Source organism: Podarcis pityusensis, assembly GCF_964106645.2.
Source record: "Podarcis pityusensis genome assembly, chromosome: 6".
Lineage (NCBI taxonomy): Eukaryota > Metazoa > Chordata > Lepidosauria > Squamata > Lacertidae > Podarcis > Podarcis pityusensis.
In genome coordinates, this window is record NC_138030.1 from 97,105,497 (window position 1) to 97,131,842 (window position 26,346).

At 44.6% G+C, this 26,346-nt stretch overlaps 1 protein-coding gene across 4 annotated transcripts in view; it reads left to right on the forward strand.

Moving 5' to 3' along the window:
• RGL1 (ral guanine nucleotide dissociation stimulator like 1) overlaps positions 1-26,346 on the forward strand; it is a 135,896-nt gene that overhangs the window by 17,971 nt on the left and 91,579 nt on the right. The window contains exons 1-2 of one of the 4 annotated variants that reach the window (XM_081012132.1): positions 15,801-15,954; positions 16,907-17,017. The exons of 1 other annotated variant lie outside the window; for it this stretch is intronic. In XM_081012132.1, the coding sequence (XP_080868258.1) occupies positions 15,928-15,954; positions 16,907-17,017 (138 nt within the window). In that variant the 5' untranslated portion in view covers positions 15,801-15,927. Of the gene's footprint in view, positions 1-15,800; positions 15,955-16,906; positions 17,018-26,346 lie in introns of those variants that run through there. 2 more of the 4 variants (XM_081012131.1, XM_081012134.1) reach the window with 2 other exon arrangements.

Sequence of the window (26,346 nt, forward strand, 5' to 3'; positions counted from 1 at the left end):
AGTCCTTGGGCTTTGAACTAGTTAAATATAAGAAATGTGGGCAAGTATCCAATTCTTGAGCAGAGAGGGAAGGCAAGAAAAGGGTTGACAGCAGAAAAGCTGCTAAACATTAACTTACAATGATGTCCAGGCTTCTTGAGGGAAAGTGTGGCCTGCATAGTAGAGCAACATAGATTATGCCTGTGACCTGTGACCTGTCACTTTGCTGCATTAACTCAAAGGGTGTGGCTTGTTACAGTGGTTGGGAGGGCCTGTGGCAACTGCTGTTCATAAATTTATCAAGCTGACAATAGTTCTTTAAGAGGATTAGGTAGTCTGATGGAGCCATCACAGCCCATGATGTACAGTCACTTCTTTTGTCTCATTATTGTCTCCGGTCAGACAGGTTTTACATGTTTTCTGTACCGGTCACAAGTAACCATAGCGCATCCTGCCATCTTCAATTCTCTTTCTCTAGCTTTACTGTCAGTCCAGAATGAGGATGAGGGAGAAATTAAGTTTGGTTTTGAATTTAATGTGAACCCACCAAATCTGCACTTTCTAAATCATAGCCAAGTCAGCCAGGTCACAGCTCTCTGTGAAAAGTCACAGTTTTCCAAATTTTGTAACACTATTCTCCAACCAAATAATGTGTACCAAAAATGTGTATATTACGTAACATTATATGTGTTTAAAAATTGTATATTATATGTGTATTAAAATGCAGCTATTCAAAAAAATACCGTAACATACAAAATATACTATTTTAGGGGAAATTGCTTGCAAAAGTGCATATATCAGGCAAAATTGCATACAAAAATATTGGGAGGAATCCACACTAAATTTTTAATGAGGACTTTAAAAAAAAAATCACCATGATCAGAAATGCGGAGAACTGAACTTAAGACTGAAAAAATGAGAAACTGAGAGAAGCTGAAATTGAGAGATAAATCAATCTCTAGGTCTTTCAAGAAAATAAGGGAGCAAAGCAAAAACAGGGAAGGCTTTCTAGCACGAGAACTCCACATCAGTAAAGACTATCCCTACCGCCCTTAGGCCCCTGTTTGTAGCACAGACTGGTAGGGATGAAGACTGCAAGTACTGAAAAATGCAGGGGCCAGACAGACCTCAGAGACACATCCAATTCCACATAGATAAAGACATTTTCCAGCACTGCATAGCATAGATGACTGCTCTGTACATGTGCAAATATATTTATGTACAGCTACATAGAAACTTGTAAATCATTCAGTCTTGTATCACACATTAATGAAAAATATACTCTTGCTTGATTCAAACTAACCCATTATTTAAGAAAAGCATTGGCCTTGAACCCATACCTTTAACAGTAATCTCAACATGCTAAAACTATCAAAATACCAGCCCATATCCCTCCCCATTGAATCCTGTTTTACCCTTTCTGGGGGAAATCCAGTAAGTTTCAAAAAGCCTTGACAATTACCTGTTTGCAAAAAATGAATGTCCCTACGGTAGCAAGCTCCCACTGCGAAGCATCCTAAGGCTGCAGTCCAATGCATTAAGCTTCCTTTGAAAACAATGAGGTTACTTTTAAATAGACATGTAGAGGATTGTGCTCTAATCTTTCCCATTCATTTATCTCCACCTGTTAAATTTATGTGTATCAGACTGCTGGTAAAGGCACAGGAGTAGGTCCAGTGGGGGACCTGCTTTCTAGGACCTATAAGAACCTGCTGAACAATGACTGTGAAATGGAGACTTAAAATTGAATACTCCAGGGTGTGTGGAAGGAGCCTATGTTGTGCTTTACTGCCATGCTAGTCTCACCACTTCTAGACTGGGGCAGTGCTAGCATAGGGTGGAGCCACGTTGTGGGTTTCTCTCATGTGACTTGAGCATCTGATGTTACTTTAAATGGTGTGTGATGGAGCTGTTTGGAATAGAGTAGTTGCTTTGGAAGACGATTATCAGGCATCCGCACAACATGACCAGTCCAACGAAATTGATGTTGAAGAATCATTGCTTCTTCTAGTACACTGGACACCTTTCACCAGACCCTGGACACCTTTCACCAGAAATTTAATGATTTTCACCCCACAATCAACCTTACAATGAATCAATCTATGCAAGAAATACATTTTTTGGACACTACTATAAAAATACAGGATGGGCGCATGGACACCACCTTATACCGTAAACCAACTGACCGACAAACATATCTACATGCCTCTAGCTACCATCCCAAACATACCAAACAGTCCATTGTATATAGCCAGGCACTACGTTACAGCCGCATCTGTTCCAATTCTACAGACAGAGACTCTCACCTAAGAGATCTACAGCAAACCTTTTCAGAACTAAAATACCCAGCAGATGAAGTTAGACAACAGATCAACAGAGCCAGACTTATACCCAGAGAGAACTTGCTGCAAGACAGACCCAAAAAAGAAAATAACAGAACACCTCTAGTCATCACATACAGCTCCCAAGTTAAAACAGTACAACGCATCATCAGAGATCTACAACCTCTCCTGGACAATGACAGTTCTCTTTCTCAGGCTCTGGGAGGAAGACCTTTCATTGCCTACAGACAGCCACCCAATCTTAAACAACTCCTAACCCACAATAATACTACAACCAGACTTAACACGGACACTGGCACCAGAGCCTGCAATAAACCCAGATGCCAACTTTGCTGCCACATACACCCGGACAACACCATTACTGGCCCCAACAACATCACACATACCATCTCGGGACTATTCAATTGCTCATCATCTAACATTGTGTATGGCATCAAATGCCAACAGTGTCCTTCAGCTCTCTATATTGGACAAACAGGCCAAACCTTACGCCAAAGAATAAATGGACATAAATCTGACATCAAGAATCACAAAACAGAGAAACCAGTAGGAGAACACTTTAATCTCCCAGGACATTCTATACAAGATCTCAAAGTAGCTGTTTTACTACAAAGGAATTTCAGAAATAGACTGGAAAGAGAAGCTGCTGAATTGCAACTCATTACCAAACTTAAAACCATGGAGAAACCTGGTTTGAACAAAGACATTGGATTCTTATCCCATTATACATGACTAAGCCATTTCTCACCTTCTCACCCCTTGCCTTTTCCTGTAAGACCCATTACAGTCGTTAAGAGTCGTCAGCAGGCTCATCCCAGCTATCTGCCAATCTCCCATTCCCACCACCCTTCTGAGTAATACCCCTCCCCACCTTCTCACTATATAGAAGGATCTGGCAACTTCTGTTTCAGTGTATCTGAAGAAGTGTGCTTGCACACGAAAGCTCATACCAAGAACTAACTTAGTTGGTCTTAAAGGTGCTACTGGAAGGATTTTTTTTATTTACACTGATATTAGTTCACCTGTCTTCCCAAGTGATGTGTAAAATTTTTCGGAGACACCGTTGATGGAAACTTTTGAGGAGCTGGAGATGGCGTTTATAAGTGGTCCATGTTTCACAAGCATATAGTAAGGTTGGTAGTACAATAGCTTTGTAAACAAGCATTTTGGTTTCCCTGTGATTGTCTCGGTCCTCAAACACTTTGCACTTCAATTGGGAGAAAGCCGCACTTGCAGAGCTCAGGCAATGCTGGATTTCGGCATCAATGTTGGCCCTTGTGGAACGATAACTGCCTAGGTAGGAGAAGTGATCAATATTTTCCAACGTTACACCATTGAGTTGGATTTGTGGTGCTGCAGAGGGGTTATTTTGTACTTGTTGGTGCAGCACTTTGGTTTTTTGGATGTTGAGTGATAGGCCAAGCTTTTCGTAAGCTTCTTCAAAGATATTCAGGATGGTTTGGAGGTCATCCTCTGAGTGTGCGCACACTACAGTCAACAAAAGAGGTTTAAAGACTGTCTCAAGGCAAATCTAAAAAAATGTAGTATAAACACTGACAACTGGGAAACACTGGCCTGCAAGCACTCCAGTTGGAGAACAGCCTTTACTAAAGGTGTCATGGCTTTGAAGACACTTGACCTCAGGACGCAAGGGAGAAACATGCTAAGAGGAAGACACGCTTGGCAAATCCACACCTTGCTCAACTCCCGCCCGGAAACCAATGTCCCCACTGTGGAAGGATGTGTGGATCCAGAATTGGCCTCCACAGTCACTTACGGACTCACTGTTAAAACCGTGTTTATGGAAGAGCTTGCAGGGCAGCAGTTGAAGAAGGAGCAAAAAGGGTTTTCTTGTGTGTGTGTGTTTCTTTGTGGCTGATTAGCTGCTCTCCCTGTGCAGTTTGATCCATCTTTTAGATTTAGGGGAGCTACTCTCAAATGTTTGTTGGGGGAGACCTAGGTTTTTTTGTGGGGGGAGTTATTTGTCCTGTCTTCACGCTTTTTATGATGGAGGACCGCTGTAGCCACCTCCAACGACACGTTCTTAAGATGGAGGGGGAGGGAACAGCTGCAGTCGCCTGCGGTTCCTGTGCAATGTTTGCCATCTTGCCAAAGGTTGCAGGCAGCTTTACCTGCAGCAATTGCATGTTGATTGCCCTCTTAGAAGACAAAGTCCAGTAACTGGAGGAACGTGTAGCTACGCTCCAAAGAATTAGAGAGCTGGAGCTCTTCTTGGAAGCAACAGAGCACACCGTCTCCACCAAGGAGGAGACAGGGGACTCCCCTGAGAAGGAGGCTAGTTCACCAACACAGGAGCCAGATATATGGAGAAACGTGACTCAAAGAAGTAGGAGGCCCAGGGTTCGCTCTGATTGTTTAGAAATACACAATCGCTTTGAGGTCCTCTCCCCTAGCATGGAAGACGAAGAGCAGACTCCATTTGAGGATCTCTCCCTCATTACAGTCGATCAGGTATATGAAGACGAGCAGCAAAGTCAGTCCTCAGGGAATGTGCAGGCGACCTTGGAACGTACAGCTCACGGAAGAACCCCGACCAAACCTAAGAGGAGGCGTGTAGTGGTGATGGGGGATTCCCTACTGAGGGGAACAGAAGCAGTGATCTGTGGGCCTGACAAGATGTCTTGGGAAGTATGCTATCTCCCCGGGGCTAAGATCCAAGATGTAACTGAACGACTGCAAGGAATCATAAAACCCACTGACAAATACCCCTTCCTCTTGGTTCATGTGGGAACCAATGACACTGCAAGCAATAGCCTCCAGAAGATCAAAAGAGACTACGAGGCTCTGGGCAGGACATTGAAGCAATTAAATGCACAAATTGTCATCTCATCTGTCCTCCCAGTTGAACGACGTGGCCCAGGGAGAGAGGGGAAAATAGTGGAAGTGAACAGCTGGCTTCGCAAATGGTGTAAACAGGAACGGTTTGGATTCTTAGATCACGGACTGCAGTTTCTTGAAGATGGACTTCTGGCAAGCGATGGGCTGCACCTCACAACGGTTGGGAGGAATGTTTTTGCCAAAAATCTCAGAAACCTCATCAGGAGGGCTTTAAACTGACTAATGTGGGGGAGGGAGACAGTGCTCCTGAAGGTAGGAGTCTATCAATTGATGAAGATGATCATCCAAATGTCATAGACCAAATGGAGCAAACAGCACGCAGACCTAGTGGTGGGAGGAAAAAATCCTTAAATAAGAGACACGGGGGAATGATTAATGGACTTCAATGTCTGTACACTAATGCACAAAGCATGGGAAATAAACAAGATGAGCTTGAGCTCTTGGTACAGCAAACTAAATATGACATAATAGGCATCACTGAAACCTGGTGGGATAAGTCCCACGATTGGAATGTAATAATGGGGGGATACAATCTATTTCAGAGAAACAGACCAGACAAGAAAGGAGGAGGAGTGGCGTTATATGTCAGGGATGTGTATACCTGTGAAGAGATCCAAGATTTAGAACCTCAAAGCCAAAGTGAGAGCATTTGGGTCAAAATTAAGGGAGAGAAGAATAACAGTGACCTCATTGTGGGAGTTTACTATAGATCCCCAAGCCAAACGGAGGACATAGATGATGCCTTCCTGGAACAGATGGCCAAGCATGCAAAAGGAAGGGAGATAGTAGTAATGGGGGACTTCAATTACCCGGATATTTGTTGGATGTCAAACTCAGCCAAGAGCATAAGGTCAAACAGATTCCTCACTGGCCTTGCAGACAACTTCATTGTCCAGAAAGTGGGAGAAGCAACAAGAGGAACAGCCATTTTAGATTTGGTCCTAACCAATGTTGATGACCTGGTTAGTGGGGTAGAAGTGGACGGATCATTAGGCGCGAGTGATCATGCTCTTCTGAAGTTTACTATACAGAGGAAAGGAGCAGCCAAGCATACTAGGACTCAATTTCTTGACTTTAAGAAAGCCGACTTCATAAAACTTAGGGAAGTGCTGGGTGAGATCCCATGGACAGTAATACTAAAAGGAAAGGGAGTTCATGATGGCTGGGAGTTTGTTAAGAGGGAGATAGTAAAAGCACAACTTCAGGCAATACCAATGAGACGGAAACATGGAAGGTGCCTAAAGAAGCCAGGGTGGCTATCTAAAGAACTTTTAACTGAGTTAAGATTAAAAAAGGATGTGTACAAAAAATGGAAAAGGGGGGAAACCACCAAAGAGGAATTCAAACAAATAGCCAGCACGTGTAGACACAAAGTCAGAAAAGCTAAAGCACAGAATGAACTCAGGCTTGCTAGAGAGGTTAAAAGCAACAAAAAAGGTTTTTATGGGTATGTTCGTAGCAAAAGGAAGAACAAAGAAACAGTGGGGTCACTCAGAGGAGAAGATGGTGAAATGCAAACAGGGGACACAGAAAGGGCTGAACTCCCCAATGCCTTCTTTGCCTCAGTCTTCTCCGATAAAGAAAACAATGCCCGACCTGAAGAATTTGGAGCAAATGATTCAGCAGAGGAAACACAGCCCAGAATAACTAAGGAGATAGTACAAGAATACTTGGCTAGTTTAGATGTATTCAAGTCTCCAGGGCCAGATGAACTGCATCCAAGAGTATTAAAAGAACTGGCAGATGTGATCTCAGAACCACTGGCAGTCATCTTTGAGAATTCCTGGAGAACAGGCAAAGTCCCGGCAGACTGGAGGAGGGCAAATGTTGTCCCTATTTTCAAAAAGGGGAAAAGAGAGGACTCAAATAATTACCGCCCAGTCAGTCTGACATCAATACCAGGGAAGATTCTGGAGCAGATCATTAAGCAAACAGTCTGTGAGCACCTAGAAAGGAATGCTGTGATCACCAATAGTCAGCATGGATTTCTGAAAAATAAGTCATGTCAGACTAACCTGATCTCGTTTTTTGACAGAATTACAGGCCTGGTAGATGAAGGGAACGCAGTGGATGTAGCCTACCTTGATTTCAGCAAGGCATTTGACAAGGTGCCCCATGATATTCTTGTAAAGAAGCTGGTAAAATGCGGTCTTGACTATGCTACCACTCAGTGGATTTGTAACTGGCTGACTGACCGAACCCAAAGGGTGCTCATCAATGGTTCCTCTTCATCCTGGAGAAGAGTGACTAGTGGGGTGCCACAGGGTTCTGTCTTGGGCCCGGTCTTATTCAACATCTTTATCAACGACTTGGATGATGGACTCAAGGGCATCCTGATCAAATTTGCAGATGACACCAAACTGGGATGGGTGGCTAACACCCCAGAGGACAGGATCACACTTCAAAATGACCTTGACAGATTAGAGAACTGGGCCAAAACAAACAAGATGAATTTTAACAGGGAGAAATGTAAAGTATTGCACTTGGGCAAAAAAAATGAGAGGCACAAATACAAGATGGGGGACACCCGGCTTGAGAGTAGTACATGTGAAAAGGATCTAGGAGTCTTGGTTGACCACAAACTTGACATGAGCCAACAGTGTGACGCGGCAGCTAAAAAAGCCAATGCAATTCTGGGCTGCATCAATAGGAGTATAGCATCTAGATCAAGGGAAGTAATAGTGCCACTGTATTCTGCTCTGGTCAGACCTCACCTGGAGTACTGTGTCCAGTTCTGGGCACCACAGTTCAAGAAGGACACTGACAAACTGGAACGTGTCCAGAGGAGGGCAACCAAAATAGTCAAAGGCCTGGAAACGATGCCTTATGAGGAACGGCTAAGGGAGCTGGGCATGTTTAGCCTGGAGAAGAGGAGGTTAAGCGGTGATATGATAGCCATGTTCAAATATATAAAAGGATGTCACATAGAGGAGGGAGAAAGGTTGTTTTCTGCTGCTCCAGAGAAGCGGACACGGAGCAATGGATCCAAACTACAAGAAAGAAGATTCCACCTAAACATTAGGAAGAACTTCCTGACAGTAAGAGCTGTTCGACAGTAGAATTTGCTGCCAAGGAGTGTGGTGGAGTCTCCTTCTTTGGAGGTCTTTAAGCAGAGGCTTGACAACCATATGTCAGGAGTGCTCTGATGGTGTTTCCTGCTTGGCAGGGGGTTGGACTCGATGGCCCTTGTGGTCTCTTCGAACACTATGATTCTATGATTCTAAGACAATCTTACTTGGCTACGAGTGATCACCAAAGAAGAAGAAGATGGAGCTGTCCTTTGGCTGCTCCCGTGATAATGTGGGATGGGGCCACAGGGTGCCAGGGAGATGGCAAGCCAGGGTGGCATTAAATGTAGGAGGTGTATGTTCAGTGGATAGGCTAGTACGTTTTGTTGTGTTCCCCAAGGCTGTAGCAGTCACCTAAATTTGAAAAGAGAAACATTCTCTGTGAGCAGTACCATGCCTGTAGATTGCTTTTTGGTCATTAAGTTTTTGGAAAGCTTGAGCCCAAAAACTAATATGGAAAGAGTGGGGTGGGGGAAGCCTCCCTTACCCACTTCACAGCATTTCTTTAGCTGTCTTGTTTTTGCCAGAGTGGTGGTGGGGGTGCATTCTGAAATTTGGCATGGAAACTGCTCTCGCTGGGAAGTGCTTAGAGTTTTGGCTTTGAATTAAACAAGTTATGAGCCTTGGAAAATCCTGTACTGGGAATGCAATTTAGACTTTATCCACAGAGCTTGTCAACTGTACGATTTAAGTTGTGCATGCATGCATAGCTAACCTTATTCTCCAGTGCAAATTATGGAAAGGACTGATACCTGTGGCCCTCCAGATGCTGTTGGACTTCAGATGCTCCAGATGCCGGCATGGTCAAGAGTCAGGGGTGATGGGAGATGTAGGAGCAACATCTGGAGGGCAACAGGTTGCCCACCTGTGCCCTAGAAAGCTGCAGTCAAGCTTTCCAATTCCACCCTCCAGCAATGTAGAAGGCAATACCACGTCCCTATGCCTGCACCAACGGCAAGCATGGAGGTGGAGTTGCCAGTCCGCACTGCAGCCATGGCTTCTCATGGAGAGTCACAGCATGCCAAACCCAATCAAGAATCAGTGTGAATGTATGCAATCTAAATAAATTAGTAGAAATAAATTTCTACATATTGGCGTGCATTAAACAGGTAAATAAATGTGCCAGTTTGGGTGACTGGGTGGTGCTGATTCCATTTCCACTTTTTGGCCCAGGTGTGCACCAATGGCTTTGGGTCCCTGGCCTCCCTTCCTGTCATTTTGGAGACATGCAAGCAGAGGAGGGGAGATGTAGCAAGCTGACTTTTTGCAGTGGGGCAGCTTAAAACGTCACACTGTCATTTCCTTACCTCTTGATGCTGGATGCTGAGCTGGGCTTCTGAGAGTTTGCAGCATTCTCTGTTTTCTAACATGATAACATGTCAAAGGCTTATTCTCACAGTAAGATCAAAATCATCAGTGAAATTGCAGGGGCACACCTCTGTTTAAGCATCTGTCACTGAAATGTGTGTAAAGTATTATGTCCACATCAGTATTTGCATGCCATTGCGGTTCCCAAAATTATGCCCTTTTCTGTAATGCCTCAATTAGCTCTCAGTAACAATTTGCTTTATTGTATAATTTTTGTAGCTCCCCAGACTAATGTAGACCTCCTTCCTCCCTCACTTCTCTGTTTGTTTCTTTGGATGAGAGCAGTAGTGGGCACAACTGGGGAGAATCTAGGGATAATAATTTTTGTAACTGGAAATCTGATCAGTGAATTTTTGGAAGGGGGAACAATTTGAGGGGGAATCTGGGAAGGAAATTAATGTGTAAAGAGGAAATAGTTTCAGTGCATGGTGTTGGGGTAGAGGAATGCTAATTGGGTTTGTTTATTGCATGAAGACCTAAGAAGATCCCTGCTGGGTCAGACCAAAGTCCCTCTCTGTCCACCATTCTGTTTAACAGCAGCCAGCCTCTCTGGAAACTCACAAGCAAGGCATAAAAGTGATGCCCTTGCTAGTCTATTCTTTGTTCCTAGCAACTGGTATTTAGAGGTAAAGGTAAGGTAAAGGAGCCCTGGATGGTTACGTCCAGACAAAGGCGACTATGGGGCTGAGGGAACTGCTAGGTTGGCAGGAGCTAGGACAGAGAAACAGGAACTCGCCCCATTGTGGGGATTCAAACGGCCAACCTTACAATCAACAAGCCCAAGAGGCTCAGTACCACCCACAGTACCACTCAGTACTCAGACCACAGTACCACCCACATCCCTGGGATGGCAGTTCAAAAGCACACCAGTGCAAGTAGATAAATAGGTACCACTGTGGCGGGAAGGTAACGGGTGTTTCTGTGCGCTCTGGCACTCATAACGGTGTCTTCTTGTGCCAGAAGTGGCTTAGTCCTGCTGGCCACATGACCCAGAAAGCTGTGGACAAACGCCAGCTCCCTCAGCCTGAAAGCAAGATGAGCGCCGCAACCACATAGTCGTCTTTGACTGGACTTAACCGTTCAGTTACCTTTACCTATTTAGAGATGTACTACCTCTGAACATCTAGGGACACGGGTGGCACTGTGGGTTAAACCACAGAGCCTAGGACTTGCCGATCAGAAGGTCGGCGGTTCGAATCCCCGCGACGGGGTGAGCTCCTGTTGCTCGGTCCCTGCTCCTGCCAACCTAGCAGTTCGAAAGCACGTCAAAGTGCAAGTAGATAAATAGGTATTGCTCCGGCGGGAAGGTAAACAGTGTTTCCATGCGCTGCTCTGGTTCGCCAGAAGCAGCTTAGTCATGCTGGCCACATGACCCGGAAGCTGTATGCCATGAGATGAGCACCGCAACCCCAGAGTCAGTCATGACTGGACCTAATGGTCAGGGGTCCTTTACCTTTACCTCTGAACATGGAAGTTCTTTTTACTATTGTATCTGATAGGAGCGGGTTTTATTGGCTGGCTGAGTTTTATAAAAGTGGAGCCATGGAAACGTTTGGGTGGGTAGATGGGACATAGGTTGCCCTCTTTCAGAAGCATTAGCTGTTACTTCTCGTGCAGCGGTGCTTGGGATTCAAGTCGGCAGGTAAGTGGATAAGACTGGTAGAACTAGGATGGCTTTAATGTATATTGGCATTTCAGCCCCCAAGACTTGCCAGAATGCAGCTTTACTAATAGTTGTTGTTGTTTAGTTGTTTAGTCATGTCCAACTCTTCGTCACCCCATGGACCAGAGCACACCAGGCACTCCTGTCTTCCACTGCCTCCCTCATGCTGGTAGCTTCGAGAACACTGTCCAACCATCTTGTCCTCTGCCGTCCCCTTCTTCTTGTGCCCTCCATCTTTCCCAACATCAGGGTCTTTTCCAGGGAGTCTTCTCTTCTCATGAGTTGGCCAAAGTATTGGAGCCTCAGTTTCAGTCTCTGTCCTTCCAGTGAGCACTCAGGGCTGATTTCCTTAAGAATGGAGAGGTTTGATCTTCTTGCAGTCCATGGGACTCTCAAGAGTCTCCTCCAGCACCATAATTCAAAAGCATCAATTCTTCGGCGAAAAGCCTTCTTTATGGTCCAGCTCTCACTTCCATACATCACTACTGGGAAAACCATAGCTTTAACTATATGGGCCTTTGTTGGCAAGGTGATGTCTCTGCTTTTTAAGATGCAGTCTAGGTTTGTCATTGCTTTACTAATTAGATCCAGCAAAGAACACCTAGCTGACTTTCCTAGCTGGTTTCAGAGCAAGCATTCTGTATGAATACTCTAGTTCCTTACCTTTTTAAATCTGTTACAAAACCACTTCAGAATCAAAGAGAAAAACAATAATGGGCTTACGTTAATGCTAAATTTATGCTTCCAAATGGAGTATTGTACCTTTGTTTCACACACAGAGACAAAGACACACACCACACACACACACACACACACACACACACGCAAATGTCATCCTTTACTGCTGCATTAAAGATCATAGAAAACTAATCAGATCATCATTTCTTGCTCTAGTTTTTATACAGTGCTCTTCAAATAGTTACAAAGGATTCTAACAGTGTCTTCTGGAATATGGATCCTGAACATTTGTTCAATATCAAAGTAACAGAAACCATTTATTTATTCCAAATTGAACATTATCATGGATTATAGCAAATCTTTGAAAATAAAAGCCCTTATTTGTTTTTTTTTAAATTGAAAACTTGTAAAGTTGGACTACAGCCAGCCTCCCTGGAGTGGGAGTCCTATAATATTGAGGTCATGACACGTGACATCTCATGCATGAGCTCAGAGACCTTCAAATTGTATTCCTACTTAAAGGTAAAGGTACCCCTGCCCGTACGGGCCAGTCGTGTCCGACTCTTGGCAGGGGGTTGGACTCGATGGCCCTTGTGGTCTATTCCAACTCTATGATTCTATGATTCTAGGGTTGCGTGTTCATCTCGGTCTAGAGGCCGTGAGCCGGTGCCGTCCGAAGACACTTCCGGGTCATGTGGCCAGCGTGATGAAGCTGCTCTGGTGAGCCAGCACCAGCGCAGCACACGGAAACGCCGTTTACCTTCCCGCTATAAAACGCTATAAAGCGGTCCCTATTTATCTACTTGCACTTAAGAGTGCTTTCGAACTGCTAAGTGGGCAGGAGCTGGGACCGAACGACGGGAGCTCACCCCGCCGCAGGGATTCGAACCGCCGACCATACGATCGGCAAGTCCTAGGCACTGAGGTTTTACCCACAGCGCCACCCGCGTCCCTTGTATTCCTACTTAGATGCTGGTAAATGTATCCTTCTGATTTTCCTTTCAGAATAGGGAAAGAAGCTCCGTGATTTCCTTGCTCTCAACTGCTGTGGTAATTACCGGTACACAGTTGGCTTTGCGTCTAGCAATTTTGTGAGACATGTATGTACTTATTGTTACTGTTTTCCCCAAGGCTATTTCAAAGAATCATTAAAAGTAGTTCTAGGAAATGGATAAACCAGAGATATTGAAAATCCCAGTTCTAATCAAGTAAACATTTCAGATTACCAGATAAGACTATTATTTTTTTTTATCTTGCTCTGAACTTGCTCTCTCTACAGTGCAATAGCTATTATCATAGACTCATTCTAAGCTCTTCCTACAAGCCAATTCAGACACTTCCTTTACCTCCAGCTGACCAAGGGCATTTGAGAACAAAGAAATGAAATGTCCTGTTCCCTGTTTCCCTTGCCTTCAGAAGTTTCTTGGAACTCCATTAGACCAGAAAATACCTTTTATAAATTTGAGTAAATTAGTGCCTACAAATAGTTAAGGATGGATGATCCTGTATAGCCAAAATATTAAGTATAGCCAAAATAATATAGATAGATAAATTAATGCATTTTAAAAGGGGAAATAGTCATCTGTTTAAATTCTGGCAAGTGTTCATAAAATTTTGGCATAGGGTTAAATCTTGATAAAATATAGACAATAATACTGATTCAGTTATTTGATTAATTTGAGGTTGTGTGTGATTTTAGAGCCAAAAGAAATTTATCTGAGTAAGCTCAGGTCCCCTAATGAATACCCAGTATGTCTGTTAAATCAATTTAGCAGAGGTAATAACTGGTGCTTCAAAATGCTACATTGTGGTATTTGTTAATTCCATTTTTACTTGATGAGGCCGAGTGGACAGCCTTATTTTCTGCTAGGGGCTGCATTGCCAGCAGTGAGCAGACCAAGAACCAATGGTGGGTGGAGCCAGAGACAAAAGTATTTTGGGTTAACTAATCCAGAATAAAGAGCACCCTGTCTCAATTTTCACCATGGCTATGTCACATTGTAATTCCCAATTCTGTGCAAATCTGCTCAGAAGTCAGTCTCAGGTCTGATGGGGTTTTCCTCAAATAAATTATACTGTAGATTTTTTTAAAAAGTGCAACAGACCAGTGCTGCTCATGTTGTGGGAACACCTAAATTTTTGGTGTTCACAGAGTGTGTACAAACTCTTGTCCTTTTTCTTAATTCTGACATACTTTATTTAATAATCTTCATGTGATGACCTCCAGGCTTTTAATGCTTGAAAGAAAAGAAAATTCATGTTTTTTCAACTTGGATGCAACTTTACTGTGCAGTCTAGAACCATCTTGATTTGTGGTGCCCTATTGTAAACAGTAAGGCTACTGGCTATAAATGCGCTACTGACTTTGGATGTGTTTTTTCAAAGTAGAACACTTTCCCCGCCTCCAGATATTTTATTTATTAGAAACAAATTGTTGGGTCATTATCTAATCATTTCCACTGCAGTCTTCCAAATATCTACTCAGATGTCAGCAACACTGAGTTTTACTTTCCTGATTCCTGTACCTGCAAGGACAAATTTTATATTGTAAACTGCCCTGAGATATTTGGATGAAGGGCATCATAGAAATTTAATTAATTAATTAATTATGTTTTCTTTTTAATACATATGTTTTGTGCAAAAACAGCTCTGTGCATAAGAGCTCTTTTAAAATAAAAATACTGTGAACCTGCCTTCAGCAGCAACTGGTGGAAAAAAGCAGGGTTTGCTTTGAGCTTATAGAAAGAAAGTGAAAATTGTGGGTGCGACGATAGATGGCACTCAGCAAAATGTCACTGCACAAAAAGCCCACCCACACAATACACCTCAGTGTATCCACTGTCATGTAATGTGTGATTTTATATTGGATTTTCTCCCCTTTTTAGATTATCCACAATTTGGGAAAATCTGAATTTAGCAAGGGGAAAGTACAGACTCCCACTTGGATGAGGACATTGTGTGGGTGCTTGCAATCAATCAATCAATCAATAAAAAAACCACAAACTGTTTCAAATCCATATTAAATGCCAATATGGATCAGCCTTTGGCCTTTTCCAGCATTGCCAGGAACATCTTTTTTTTTCTTCCATGGGGAAGGTTATCATCCAGCCTGGAGAACTCAAAAGGCTTACTACCCTTGTGTGACATTTTAGCTGGTCCTAATGAAGGTATTTCCCTACTGCTACTTTTGCATTTCCTGTGTTACTTTTTGGGAAGTTTGATTCCATATATATTCATGGGTCTAACAGCATTTTCCCATGTGAGACGTCCTTAATGCAGATGTGAAGCCTTCACGTGTAATGTCTGCAGTGTATGTTTGATCTCTGTTCTGTTGCACATGAACCATGTTTGTGTGTGTCACAGTCAGTGTGAAAAAGTTGGATGGCACTTTCAACTTCGGAAGTTGTGGAAATGCTCTCACTCTTTCCCTCCCCCTTTCCATCCCTTCAGCTCCGAACCCGGGTGATCATTTGGATAAAGTCAGGGCTCAAGACTAATTATTGGGTGAACTCTCAAGACTAGCGCCTCCTTCACCTGGTGACTTTGGGGAGCTTGAAGTACCATTTCCCGTTGCTTCTTCTTCCTCCTCTTCCCCTTAGCAGCGCCACGTTCCCTTGTGAGCCCCTGGCGGGGGGACGTGTCCGGAGAACAGAAGTGGAGCTGCCCCTCGCCCCCCCCCCCCCCGCTTCTCTGGGGAGGCTGGGCTCGGGCTTGGCGTCGCGGAGGCCGAGAGAGTCTTTCTGGCTTGGAAGCCGCGAGAGAGAAGCATCAACAGGAAAGCCTGGCCTCCCTCTGCCTGGGTCGGGGCGGAGTCTGCGCGCCGCGCCGGCTCTGGGTGTTGCTGCCTGCCGGGGCCGCGGAGCGCAGAGCAGCGCCGGCGGAGAGGAGCCTCGGCCGGGGCCGGAGGGGCTGGGAGGAGCCGCGGGCAGGAGCGCCATGCGCCTTCCGAGGGCCGCCGAGGAGGCTCAGGATGAAGCTGCTCGGGAGAGCTAAAATGGTAATGAGCTCGCCGCCGCCTTTCCCTTTCCCGAGGCTTCTCTTTTAGGCAGTGACTCCTTCTTTCGGGAGCGGACATGTCCTTCCCTCTCTCCCCGGCTGGCTCTGCAGGGAGTAACTGAAAGTATCTTTTTAGAACCTTTCCTGCTGCTTAGTGTGACTCGCTATTGTTAAAACGATGCTTCTCTGCAAACTAATGAACTTTTCTGTCGCTGCGCTTGGTGTGGGAAGGAACGGGGGCGGCGGGAAACAGTAGGAAAGGAAGCTAGCTGGACAAACTTTTTGATAAACTGGGGGTATTTTCTTCCTTGGTCAGCCACAAAGAGCTGCTTAAATCTATATTAATCAACAAACCCAGAGGTTTGTTGCAGAACAGATTTCCAATCCAGTTTAAGAGATGTTATGATAGTTTTTCCTCTCAGCTTTCTGGCATGTGTGACTTAAAAAACAAACAAACTTTGGTGGACATCACTAAGACGGATAATCCTTGCACATCCTGAAAAAATATTAAAATTAAGATTTACTGTAATTTACATGCCTGTTAGAGGACTATCTGTCTTTCTGAGTAATTAATTACTTTAAACCTGCAGCTGTCTCTGCAGTGGTAAAAGTAATGATAATGCTAGTTGGTGGTAAGTTGGAAGCATTTCCTTGTGAAAAGACATGGCAAAACTATTTGAAATATGTGCAGTCCTAGCCGATTGTGTGTGGTGGGGACGGGGAAAGCTAAGTGGAAACTCATGGTCTCCTGATACCACAAGCGAGAAGAACTTGCCAAGTATATCCCAGAGATCAGCCTCGCTTGGCAAGTGTCTTGTCTTTGTGATAGTTGTATTTTGCTTTGTACCCCTTGGGCTGTGCAGTCAGCCCTCAGCAACAAGTTCTGCAGCTGTTGGTGGAAACAACCTGTTGTTGTTGTTTTAAGTCAAGCGTTTGTTTTCTTCCTGCGGCAGAGCTCAATTCAGGATTGGGGTGAAGAGGTAGAGGAAGGCGCAGTTTACCATGTCACCCTCAAAAGAGTGCAGATTCAACAGGCTGCTAATAAAGGAGCAAGATGGCTAGGGGTGAGTAAAATTTTTTTTAAAAATGTCAGATTGGCATCTTGTACAAATGCTTGGTGGACTTTGGAGTCCTGGTTGAAAGAGCTGAAGTCCAAGTGTACTCTGAAATGGTGCCAAAGCCTGATTTTAACATTAAAATTCTTGCTGGTTTCCTTTTGCATTTGGTTCTTCATCTCTGAGCACAAGACCTGAAATTTAAGAATCTGGGTGAACTGTAGCTTCGATGCAGCTTTTACACACACACACACACACACACACACACACAATCACCACCGTTGTAATGCATATAGGGATTTAAATTTGGGTTTCTCTTGTGTGTGTTTTTTTTAGAGAGGAGGGAATAGCTCAGTGGTTGTGTGCAGGCTTTGCAGAAGGTCCCACATTCAAACCCTGGCATGTCGTGTTGGACAATTTTCTGATGGCAGGGCTGGGACAAAGCTGTGCCAGAGACTTTAGAGAGCTGTTGCCAATCCAAGTACACTATTCTGGGCTAGGTAGACCAAGTGCCAGGTATAAAAAGGTTCCCATTTGTTTTGAACTGGATACTGCAGCATTCGCCAACCTGGTGCTCTCTAGCTGTTTTGTACTGCAACTTCCATCTGCCCCTGCCAGTGAAGACTGGAATATAATATTCCTCCAGATAATGATATTGAGAACACACTGATAAAGCCAGGCAGACTTTGGCCTTGCCAGTATTTATACGGGGAACTTCTGAGCTCCCCCCACCATGCAACCCCAAAGAAGAGTGGATATATGTGTAACTTCCTCTGTTCTTTCCATATTGCAGAGTCGGGCATTTTTATTTGTGCTTACACATCTGATGTGTAGAAAAGGCTACTCTTCTGCAGAAGTTTCAAGCCCATAAAAATGCACAACTACATTGTGCTAAGCCTTATATGGCAGGGGTGGGGACTCCAGTTCCCATCAGTCTCAGCTGGTATCGCTAATGGTCAGGGAGGATGGGGGTTGGAGTTCAGTGATATCTGGAAGAGCACCATGCCGGCTGCCCCTTAGGTTTTCAATCTCTGCTCTGCTGGACTTGGTGAGAGCTTGTATTAAATCACAGTTTTCCAACACCCACTGGCAGAGGAAGAGGTGTGCGGGGGGAGCGCACTGCTCCCGGCAGCACGATCCTGGTGGGGTGCCATCGCGGCTGGCCCCTCCGCCCATGCTGGGCGCCACGCCACGCCCCCGGGATGTGCGCTAGTCCCGCCCCTCCTTCTCTCCGCCCCCCGGTGTCGGAGCATGAAGTTCTGCCACTGCCAACACCAACCACTGTTCTGGTAAAATGTATGATCTTTCTTAATGCTTCTTACCCTTTGGTATTAACAAGGCAGCCACTGCATATTGCTACTCTTCAGTTATCCTGATGATTTTATAGAAACTGAGAATCTTCCCAATGGGATCGGTTGCTTTGGAATGATTACTACTTGGGCCATGCCCCAAGTGCTCCACCCCTGTACCCACCAGACATGTCGGATGTCCATGCTCAAGTAAGGGTGTGTGGGACTTACTAATGCAGAGAGGCAACCTTGTGCAATATGTGCATGTAGTGCCCATATGAGAAAGGTATCTAATGTGAGGCTTAGTCCAACTAAGGGCCACAGGTCCTGCATTCCTTCCTGCCACAGAGTGATAGGCTATATAGAGGCACCTTGCCTGGATATGGCTTACGTTATATTTTACAGTGAGGCTTGAATTATTTCCATCTTGGTCTGTGGTGTTGTTTGTTGAAATGCAATTTTGGTTTCTTTGGTATTTTTATTGTCTTGTCTTGTAAGGGTTTAAGAAGCTTGGTTGCTTTAAGCTGTCTCAAGTGTCCATTTCAAAAAAAGGCAGGCAATGAATAAATGCAATAATACATACTTAATCACTTGGAAGTTGCCTTGAGTGCAGTATAGCATAAAGTCGGTTTAGAAATTCTAAAAATAAAGATCTTATTTTCAAGCATTTGTTTATTGTGAATATAAAAAATGCCTTCTATGGGAAAGCTCAACAAAAATTAGCTTGGATTTTCAGTTCTGTGCATCTTTCTCTCTCCTTTTTAACATCTCTACCTGATAGATATTTTAAGGAACATTGGAACTTAAATACAATTCTTGTCAGGTGGACTACGTTATGAAGCAACATGGCTAGGCAATATTACCAAGTTCCCTCCAGTGCATCTAAGATAGTGCTGGGAATGTCCCTCTCTTTTCATATTCCTAAGAAGTACACAGCGTTCTCAGATGAACAGATGACTTCAAATCTGCTTCCTTTGCAGTGGCAGGTTTCCCATCTTTGCCTCCTGCTTTTAAGAGGGATTGGTTGGGCGGGGGGATAAAATATTTGAATATTTGTCACAGATGACAGCTTTTGCTGGGGTAAAAGGCCATTGAGAGTGGCACTCTGTCCTGTAGCAGAATTTTAAAAAAAAATACAAAGGAGGGAATTTTTAAAGACTGCTTTTGTCTGCTTTAATTCGAAGTCTAGGAGCACAGGATTGTGGATCTGGTTCAGCATCAAGGGCCATGCTGGAAAGGCATCTTGAAGCAAAGGGTGGTAGCTAATTTACATTCCAATTATTAAACAATAGAATTGGCATGGACATTATATATCATTGACAGTAGATAAATCTACTCTTGAGACTGAGCCTTGAATCCAGCTTTTTGTGTGTGTTGGAGGATTGAAGCCATCCACCCCAGTAGGCTTCCAAACTGTGGGCTCAACAACATATCTGATAGATGTTGATAGCTACTGTTCAGTTCTGTGGAAGAAGGAGAGAGCGGATGACAAAACATGGTGGGGTGTGGAAGCACCTCTGCTCCTTGCATGCAGTCAGAATGAGATAAGTTGCATTTCTCCTGCTTTCACGGTGACAGGATTTCATAGGAACACGGGAAGCTGCCTTAAACCAGGTCAAACCATTGGTTCACCTAGCTTTGTATTGCCAACACTGAGTGGCAGGGCTTCCCACAGTTTGTCTTTCTAACGCTGCATGGAGATGCCAGGGACATTTTGCATGCAAAGCATGTGCTCTACCACTGAGCTACGACCCTCCCAGTGTTTGCTAAAGGAGAGAAAGGAGCTCAGCATGGCCAACACACTTGTGAACTGGGGGCGGGGATATAATGTTTTCTTTTCAGCTGTGGCAGCAATACTCTTAGTCAGCAGCAGGAGTTGCTCTACATAGTGCACTCTTTCTAAACAGAGATGCATTTGCTCATGTGGGTTCTATTTCATGGTCCTGGCAGTGACAACGACAGAACTGGAACCATGACAGAAAAGGGAAGCCCAGTTGGCTTTGCAATGTATATATGATTCTGCTTTGTGGAGAAGAAACAGTTTGCTTTCTTCAAAAATCAGCAAGCTCTAAACAGAAAGCAGGCGGAATGCTAGTTTGTTGTTTTATTTTGGAGCCAGTTTAATTGTCATAGCGATGAACTTGCACAATTAAAAGGACATGAAAAACATGCCGGGGGGGGGGGGGAGAAACCTCTAAGGCGTTGGAGAACTTAGCAGTGGGGTGCAGCAGCAGCAGCAGCAGCAGCAGCAGACTTGATGGGCTTGGAAAGGTAGTCAGTGCCAATAGGCTGGTTTTACCCAAAACAATTCTGGTGCTGAGGGTTGGAAAATGAAAAGCTGGGCACTGGCCGCCTGATCAAATCCTTTAATTAGGCTAGCCAGTGTGGCACCTCCTCGTGTGGGTGGACTCCAGTCCTCACTAGCCCCAACTTGCAGAGCCAATGGTCAGGGCTTATGGGAGTTGTAGTGCAGCAATATTTGAAAGGTGCCCTGCTGGCTACCCCTGCTTTTGGACTGTGGACAGGGGAAGAGACTATGGATGTGCCCTCCCTCTCTCAGAGCTTGGCTATACTTCTTTTTTTAAATAATTTTTATTGGTTTTACATATAATCACATTACATAGCACCATATCCTCTTATTTTATCTCCTTGGCTCAACTAAGCCTAACAACTTCCCTTACATTTGCTTCATTTCCTATCCTTCCAATATCATTATCTAAAATATTATATTACTCAACCTGAATAGGTAGCAATTTCATCTTACAAATCTTCAGATAACCCTGCTAATGATGTTAATTGCTTACAGTTGTCTTTCAAATATAATAGAAATTTATTCCAGTCCTTTTGGAATGCTTGGTCTCTCTGGTTCCGGATTCTTTCCCCCAGTTTCGCCAGTTCTGCAAAGTCCATCTGCCACTCTTCTTTTGTTGGTAACTCCTGGTGTTTCCATCTTTCGGCTAACAAAATTCTTGCCACAGTTGTTGCATATAAGAACAATTTTTTATCTTGTCTCGGTATCTCTCTACCCACAATACCCAATAAAAAAGCTTCTGGTTTTTTAACAAAAGTGTTTTTAAACATTTTCTTTAGATGATTATATATAATTTCCCAGAAAGCTTTTACCTCTTTACATGTCCACCACATATGGTAAAAAGTACCTTCCTTTTCCCTACATTTCCAACATTCATTTTTTGTTCTATACATTTTGGTTAGTTTAACTGGTATTAAATACCACCTATACATCATTTTCATAACATTTATTTTAAGCGTACTGAATGCTGTAAAATTAAAACCTTCATTTCATAACCTTTACCATTCTTCCAACTGTATATTATGTCCAATATCTTTAGCTCAATGTATCATTACTGATTTTACCTCCTCATCTTTAGTATGCCATTCCAATAATAATATATACATTTCATTTATGTGATGATAATGCAACCAATCAATCACTAATTCTTTTATTTCCTCATATACTTCTACTCGCCCTGAGTGGAGCAGTTAAGAGTTTACACATACCACATAAAAATAGTGCCGTCTTTCTGCACAATGCACCAAATTCAACCAGTCCCTTTCCCTGGTGAGGTGGAGCATAGGAGCTTAAATTTCAGAAGTCAGGACAGCTTGGGGCGGGGGGAGCAAAAAGGGGCGATGAAAGTGGTGGGAATAAGAGCACGGCATGTCAGGATGATGCTGACTGAGAAAGAGATGGGAGTGAGGAAGAGAATAATAAATTTCTGAGGCAGCAGCTGCTTCTAGGAAGGCAGAAGCAGTGCACTTCATGGTAGGAAACCCCTCTGCTGTTGGTATAGAAAACCCAGCTCCTTTTCTCCCGCAGTTCAGAATAATAGGAGAAACACAAAGTCTAGGATGGTGACTGATGGGATCAGCAACCTATAGTCCCTCAGCCATATCCATCACCCTGAAAAGTGTGACCTAGACCCCAGCGGGCAACTCAGAGGAAAATCTTTCTGCAGACCTGGCCCACTCCACACCCATCTCAAAGCAGCCTTCCAGTAAAATGAGTTGCAGACAAGTGTTGCAGTTAAAGGCATGTTGCTGGTTTGGATAGCTCTAGCACTTCATGCTTCTATGCTGTCAGCAAATCTAGCTTAAAAATGGGAACTATTACTTTTTACATGGGTCAGCAGGAATATTTTTCTGCACTTGGAAGCTTAATGTTGGTTCTTTGCAATGTTTCACTTTTTAGGTCTCCAAGATCTACAAGAAAGACCCAGTAAACAATTGCCATAACATTTGTAACTAAGAACCTATACTTGGGTTGGCTTATTCTCCCCCCGCATCTCCCAGTCAGTTTTCCTTTGTGTCTTGTTCTTCTAGAGCTGGGATGTCCAACTCCCAAGAGACTGCGATCTACTCACAGAAAACAGAAAATAAATCTGGGAGGGTTCAGGTCAAAGTTGTTGAGCTTTTTTAAGGGAGGAAAGTTGCATTTGGGGGGGGTTCAGGCAAAAGTTGTTGAGCTTTTTGGGGGGAGGAAAGCCCCATTATTAAAGGGGAAATGTCAGGCTAGAGTAAAGGGGAAAGGGGATTAGTCGCTCACCAAAAGATCGCTATGAAAACAATCTGCCTCACAGTGAAAACTCCGCCTTCTGTTCCAGCGATCCTTCAGGGCTGGCTGCTGTGAGGCAAAGGAAAAGGAGCCCGCAATCAACAGTGATCAACCGGAACCTCCCGGGGATCGACCAGTCGATCCCGATCGACCTATTGGGCAGCCCTGTTCTAGAGTGTAAGCCTTGCTCATAGTGATCCATAAGCCACTTTGGCAGCCTTTTGGGGCTGACTGACTGATTGATTTGAACAATTGTTCTCACACTCAATCTATCAACCGATGGCCCTGCTGCCTCAGACCAAATGCTCATCGGGTTTAGCATTTTGTTCCTCAGGGCCATCTTTACCCGGGGGTGCAAGGGGTGCAGGGCACCCAGGCGCCAAATGTATTCTGCCCCCCCCCAATGTATACCTACTTTATACTGGACCCTCTTGATTGGCGGCAGTGAAAAGCAATGGAGCGAAAGTCCCCCCCCCCCTCGCTCTGTTACTCGGTAGCGTCAAATATTCTTGACGAGTCAGGAAACAAAAGCAGTTATTTTGGCTGTGCCGTTGTTACAGGTGAGCGATTTACCTCCCCCCAAAAAGTTCAACAACTTTGAGTTTGTCCCCCCTAAAAAAATTGTGGCCGGCTAAACTAAATTTGTGGGCGCTGGGCGGATCTTTGCACCGCGGCGGCACATATGCTAAAGACGGCCCTGTTGTTCCTCCAGTGGCCAACGAGATGCCCATTGGAAGCCTGCCGGAAACACAGAGCACAGGAGCCGCCTCCCTCTTGGGAGCCACAGCTCACCCAGACTTCCACTTGTCCTGCTGCTTTCCCCCAGGAAAACCCTATTTTACCACTGAACTGGAGCAAACGTCCGTTGAGTTTTCTGCTGATGGACATTTGCTCCAATTCAGCACTAAAGAGTGGGTTTTCCTGGGGGAAGTGGCAGGGCGGACAGAAACCTCTCGGACCCCCTGCCTTCTAGGCACAGACAAGCAGAACTGTGGACGAGCCTTTGAGGCATATTGCCTCTAGCACTGGAGGCAACAGAGAGAGAGGCATTGTGACAAGTAGCTACTGCCAGCTTTATACTCCATGAATTCTGAAAGCCCCTTTTAAAGCTGCGCTTCTTAGCAGCAAATTCCATAGCTGAACTATATGTTGTTCAATGAAGTATTTCTTTTCACCTGCCCTGAACCTCCCCTCATTCAATCTCATTGGATGAACCCACATTCTAGGATTATGAGAGAGAGAAAGAGAGAGAAACCTCTTCCTTCCACTTTCTCCACGCCATGTGCAATCTTATGCACTTCTGCCATGTCCCCCATTACTCACCTTTTTTCAAAAAATAGAACATTACCTCTGTTGCTCCAGCCACTTGATCATTTTGTTTTCTTTTTGGCACCTTTTCCAGCTCTATTTTATCCTTTTTGAGCTGCTTTGAATAGAACTGTACACAGTATTCCAAGTGTAGTTGCACTGTAGATTTGTAGAAGGGCATTATGGCCTTCGCAGTTTTAATTTTGATCCCTTTCCTAACGATCCCAAACTTGAAATTTGCCCTTTTCACCAGATCGCTTTCCTGTTCAGTCACTGTCAGCTCATGTCCAATCAGCATATATATTGAATAAGGATCTATTTGCCCCAGTGTGCGTCACTTTGCACTTGCTTACGCTGATCCACATTTGCCCTTTTAATGTCCATTTATGTAGTTTTGAGAGACCCTGGAAATCTTTCAGCCTAAATAATATGGTCGTAAGGTGCCTTCTGTGATTATAGATTGTTAGAAACTCCCCTCCCCCTGCATTGTATATACAGAATATCTATGGGAATCTGCTTTCTTGTACTGATCTGTGTTGATATGTAATGGAAATGGGTTCATGACTTCTCACTCCTGCAGAAGAGCAAAATTAATTGTTTAATGCTGCTACATTGGTAACTTAAGGCAGATGGTCCCACAGTAACAAAAAAATAGTGTATGTATAATTGGGTATTAGCTGCTTTCCAGAAGGGGGTGTGCATCAGCTACGAGATTCGACTTGTTTCTGTAGCTTTGAGAAGCTGCTTAATCTGTTTTGGAGGAGTTCTGTGTCTTTCCACTTGTTATTTGGGACCGTTATTTTAACAATAGATCATTTAAAAACAAAGTTCTGTTTTATCCCAATTTACTAAAATGAGGAACTGAAAAATGGTTATACCTTTTCCCCTTTTCACAAAAGTTGATAAAATTTGTAGGCATAACAGCCCTTCCAGATTGGATCCCCTTCTAAATGAATAGACTAAATCAGGGGTCCTCAAACTACGGGCCGCGGGCTAAATCCAGCCTGTCTGCAGGGGCGAACAAAGAGGGGGCAGGGGGCGGCCTACAGCGAGCGGCAAAGTGGCGGCGAAGCGTTCTGACTGAATGCAACGAAAGCATTCAGCAACAACTCCGCGCGCGGCCTGATCATACTCTCTGCGGCCGCATTGCATGCTGGGATTCGTAGTTTCCTGCTGAGGCAGAGCGGTGTCTCGGCGTCCCTCCCTCCTCCTGTGTTATGAGCGTTCCGCTGAACTTTGCTCTTGACCCCTCCGCCTTCCGTAGTTGCCTGCTCCCCGCTAAGGCAGAGGCGCCAGCCGAGGTGTGGCACTACAAACCCTTTGGCTCTGGACTTGTCGTAGGCGCAGCCACGCAGCTTAGTCCTCAGAGCCCCCTTGGCCCATGGGCGCCTCCTGCAGAGAGGCAGGGTCCGCGAGGTGCCTGGATCACCATGGCAGCTCAAGGGAGCTCGCCTCCCCACAAGGCGGGATCCCATGGGTTGGAGGCGGAGGCCCCGGGCGGAGAGAACGGGCAGCCTCTCCCGACACCAGCCAGCTCTCGCAACGGGAGGAGGAGGAGGAGAAATAGGCACGGGGTCCTGCCTTATACTGAGCCAGACCATTGCTCAGTGGTGCCTACCCAGGCGGGCAGCAGCACTCCAGAGTTTCATGCAGGAGGCTCTCCCAGCGCCACCTGGGGATGCCAGGGGTTGAATTTGGGACTGCTGCTGAGTATTTATTTTTTTATTTATTTGTAATTGAATTTATATACCGCCCTATACTCGGAGGTCTCAGGGTGGTTCACAGAACAAAATCAAAATCTAAAACCACAATATGTATATAATCAAAATAAAGACAACAACCCAATAACATCTTCCCCCCCCCAAAAAAAGAACCACATTTAAAAAGGGCATAGGATGTCAATCAAATCAACTCAAAGCCTGGCTAAAATGGAACGTTTCTGCCTGGCGCATAAAGGTGTATAATGAAGGCACCCTTTTTTAAAAAAAACTATAGTCCGGCCCCCAACAGTGTCTGAGAGCCAGTGAACTGGCCCCCTGTTTAAAAAGTTGGAGGACACCTGGGCTAAATGAATGCAAGGTCGAGGAGGGAGCCTGCCATTTTGCAATGTGTAATGAGCAGGGGGGGAGCGCATCATTTTGTGGATAGGTGTGTTTTCAAAGTATATA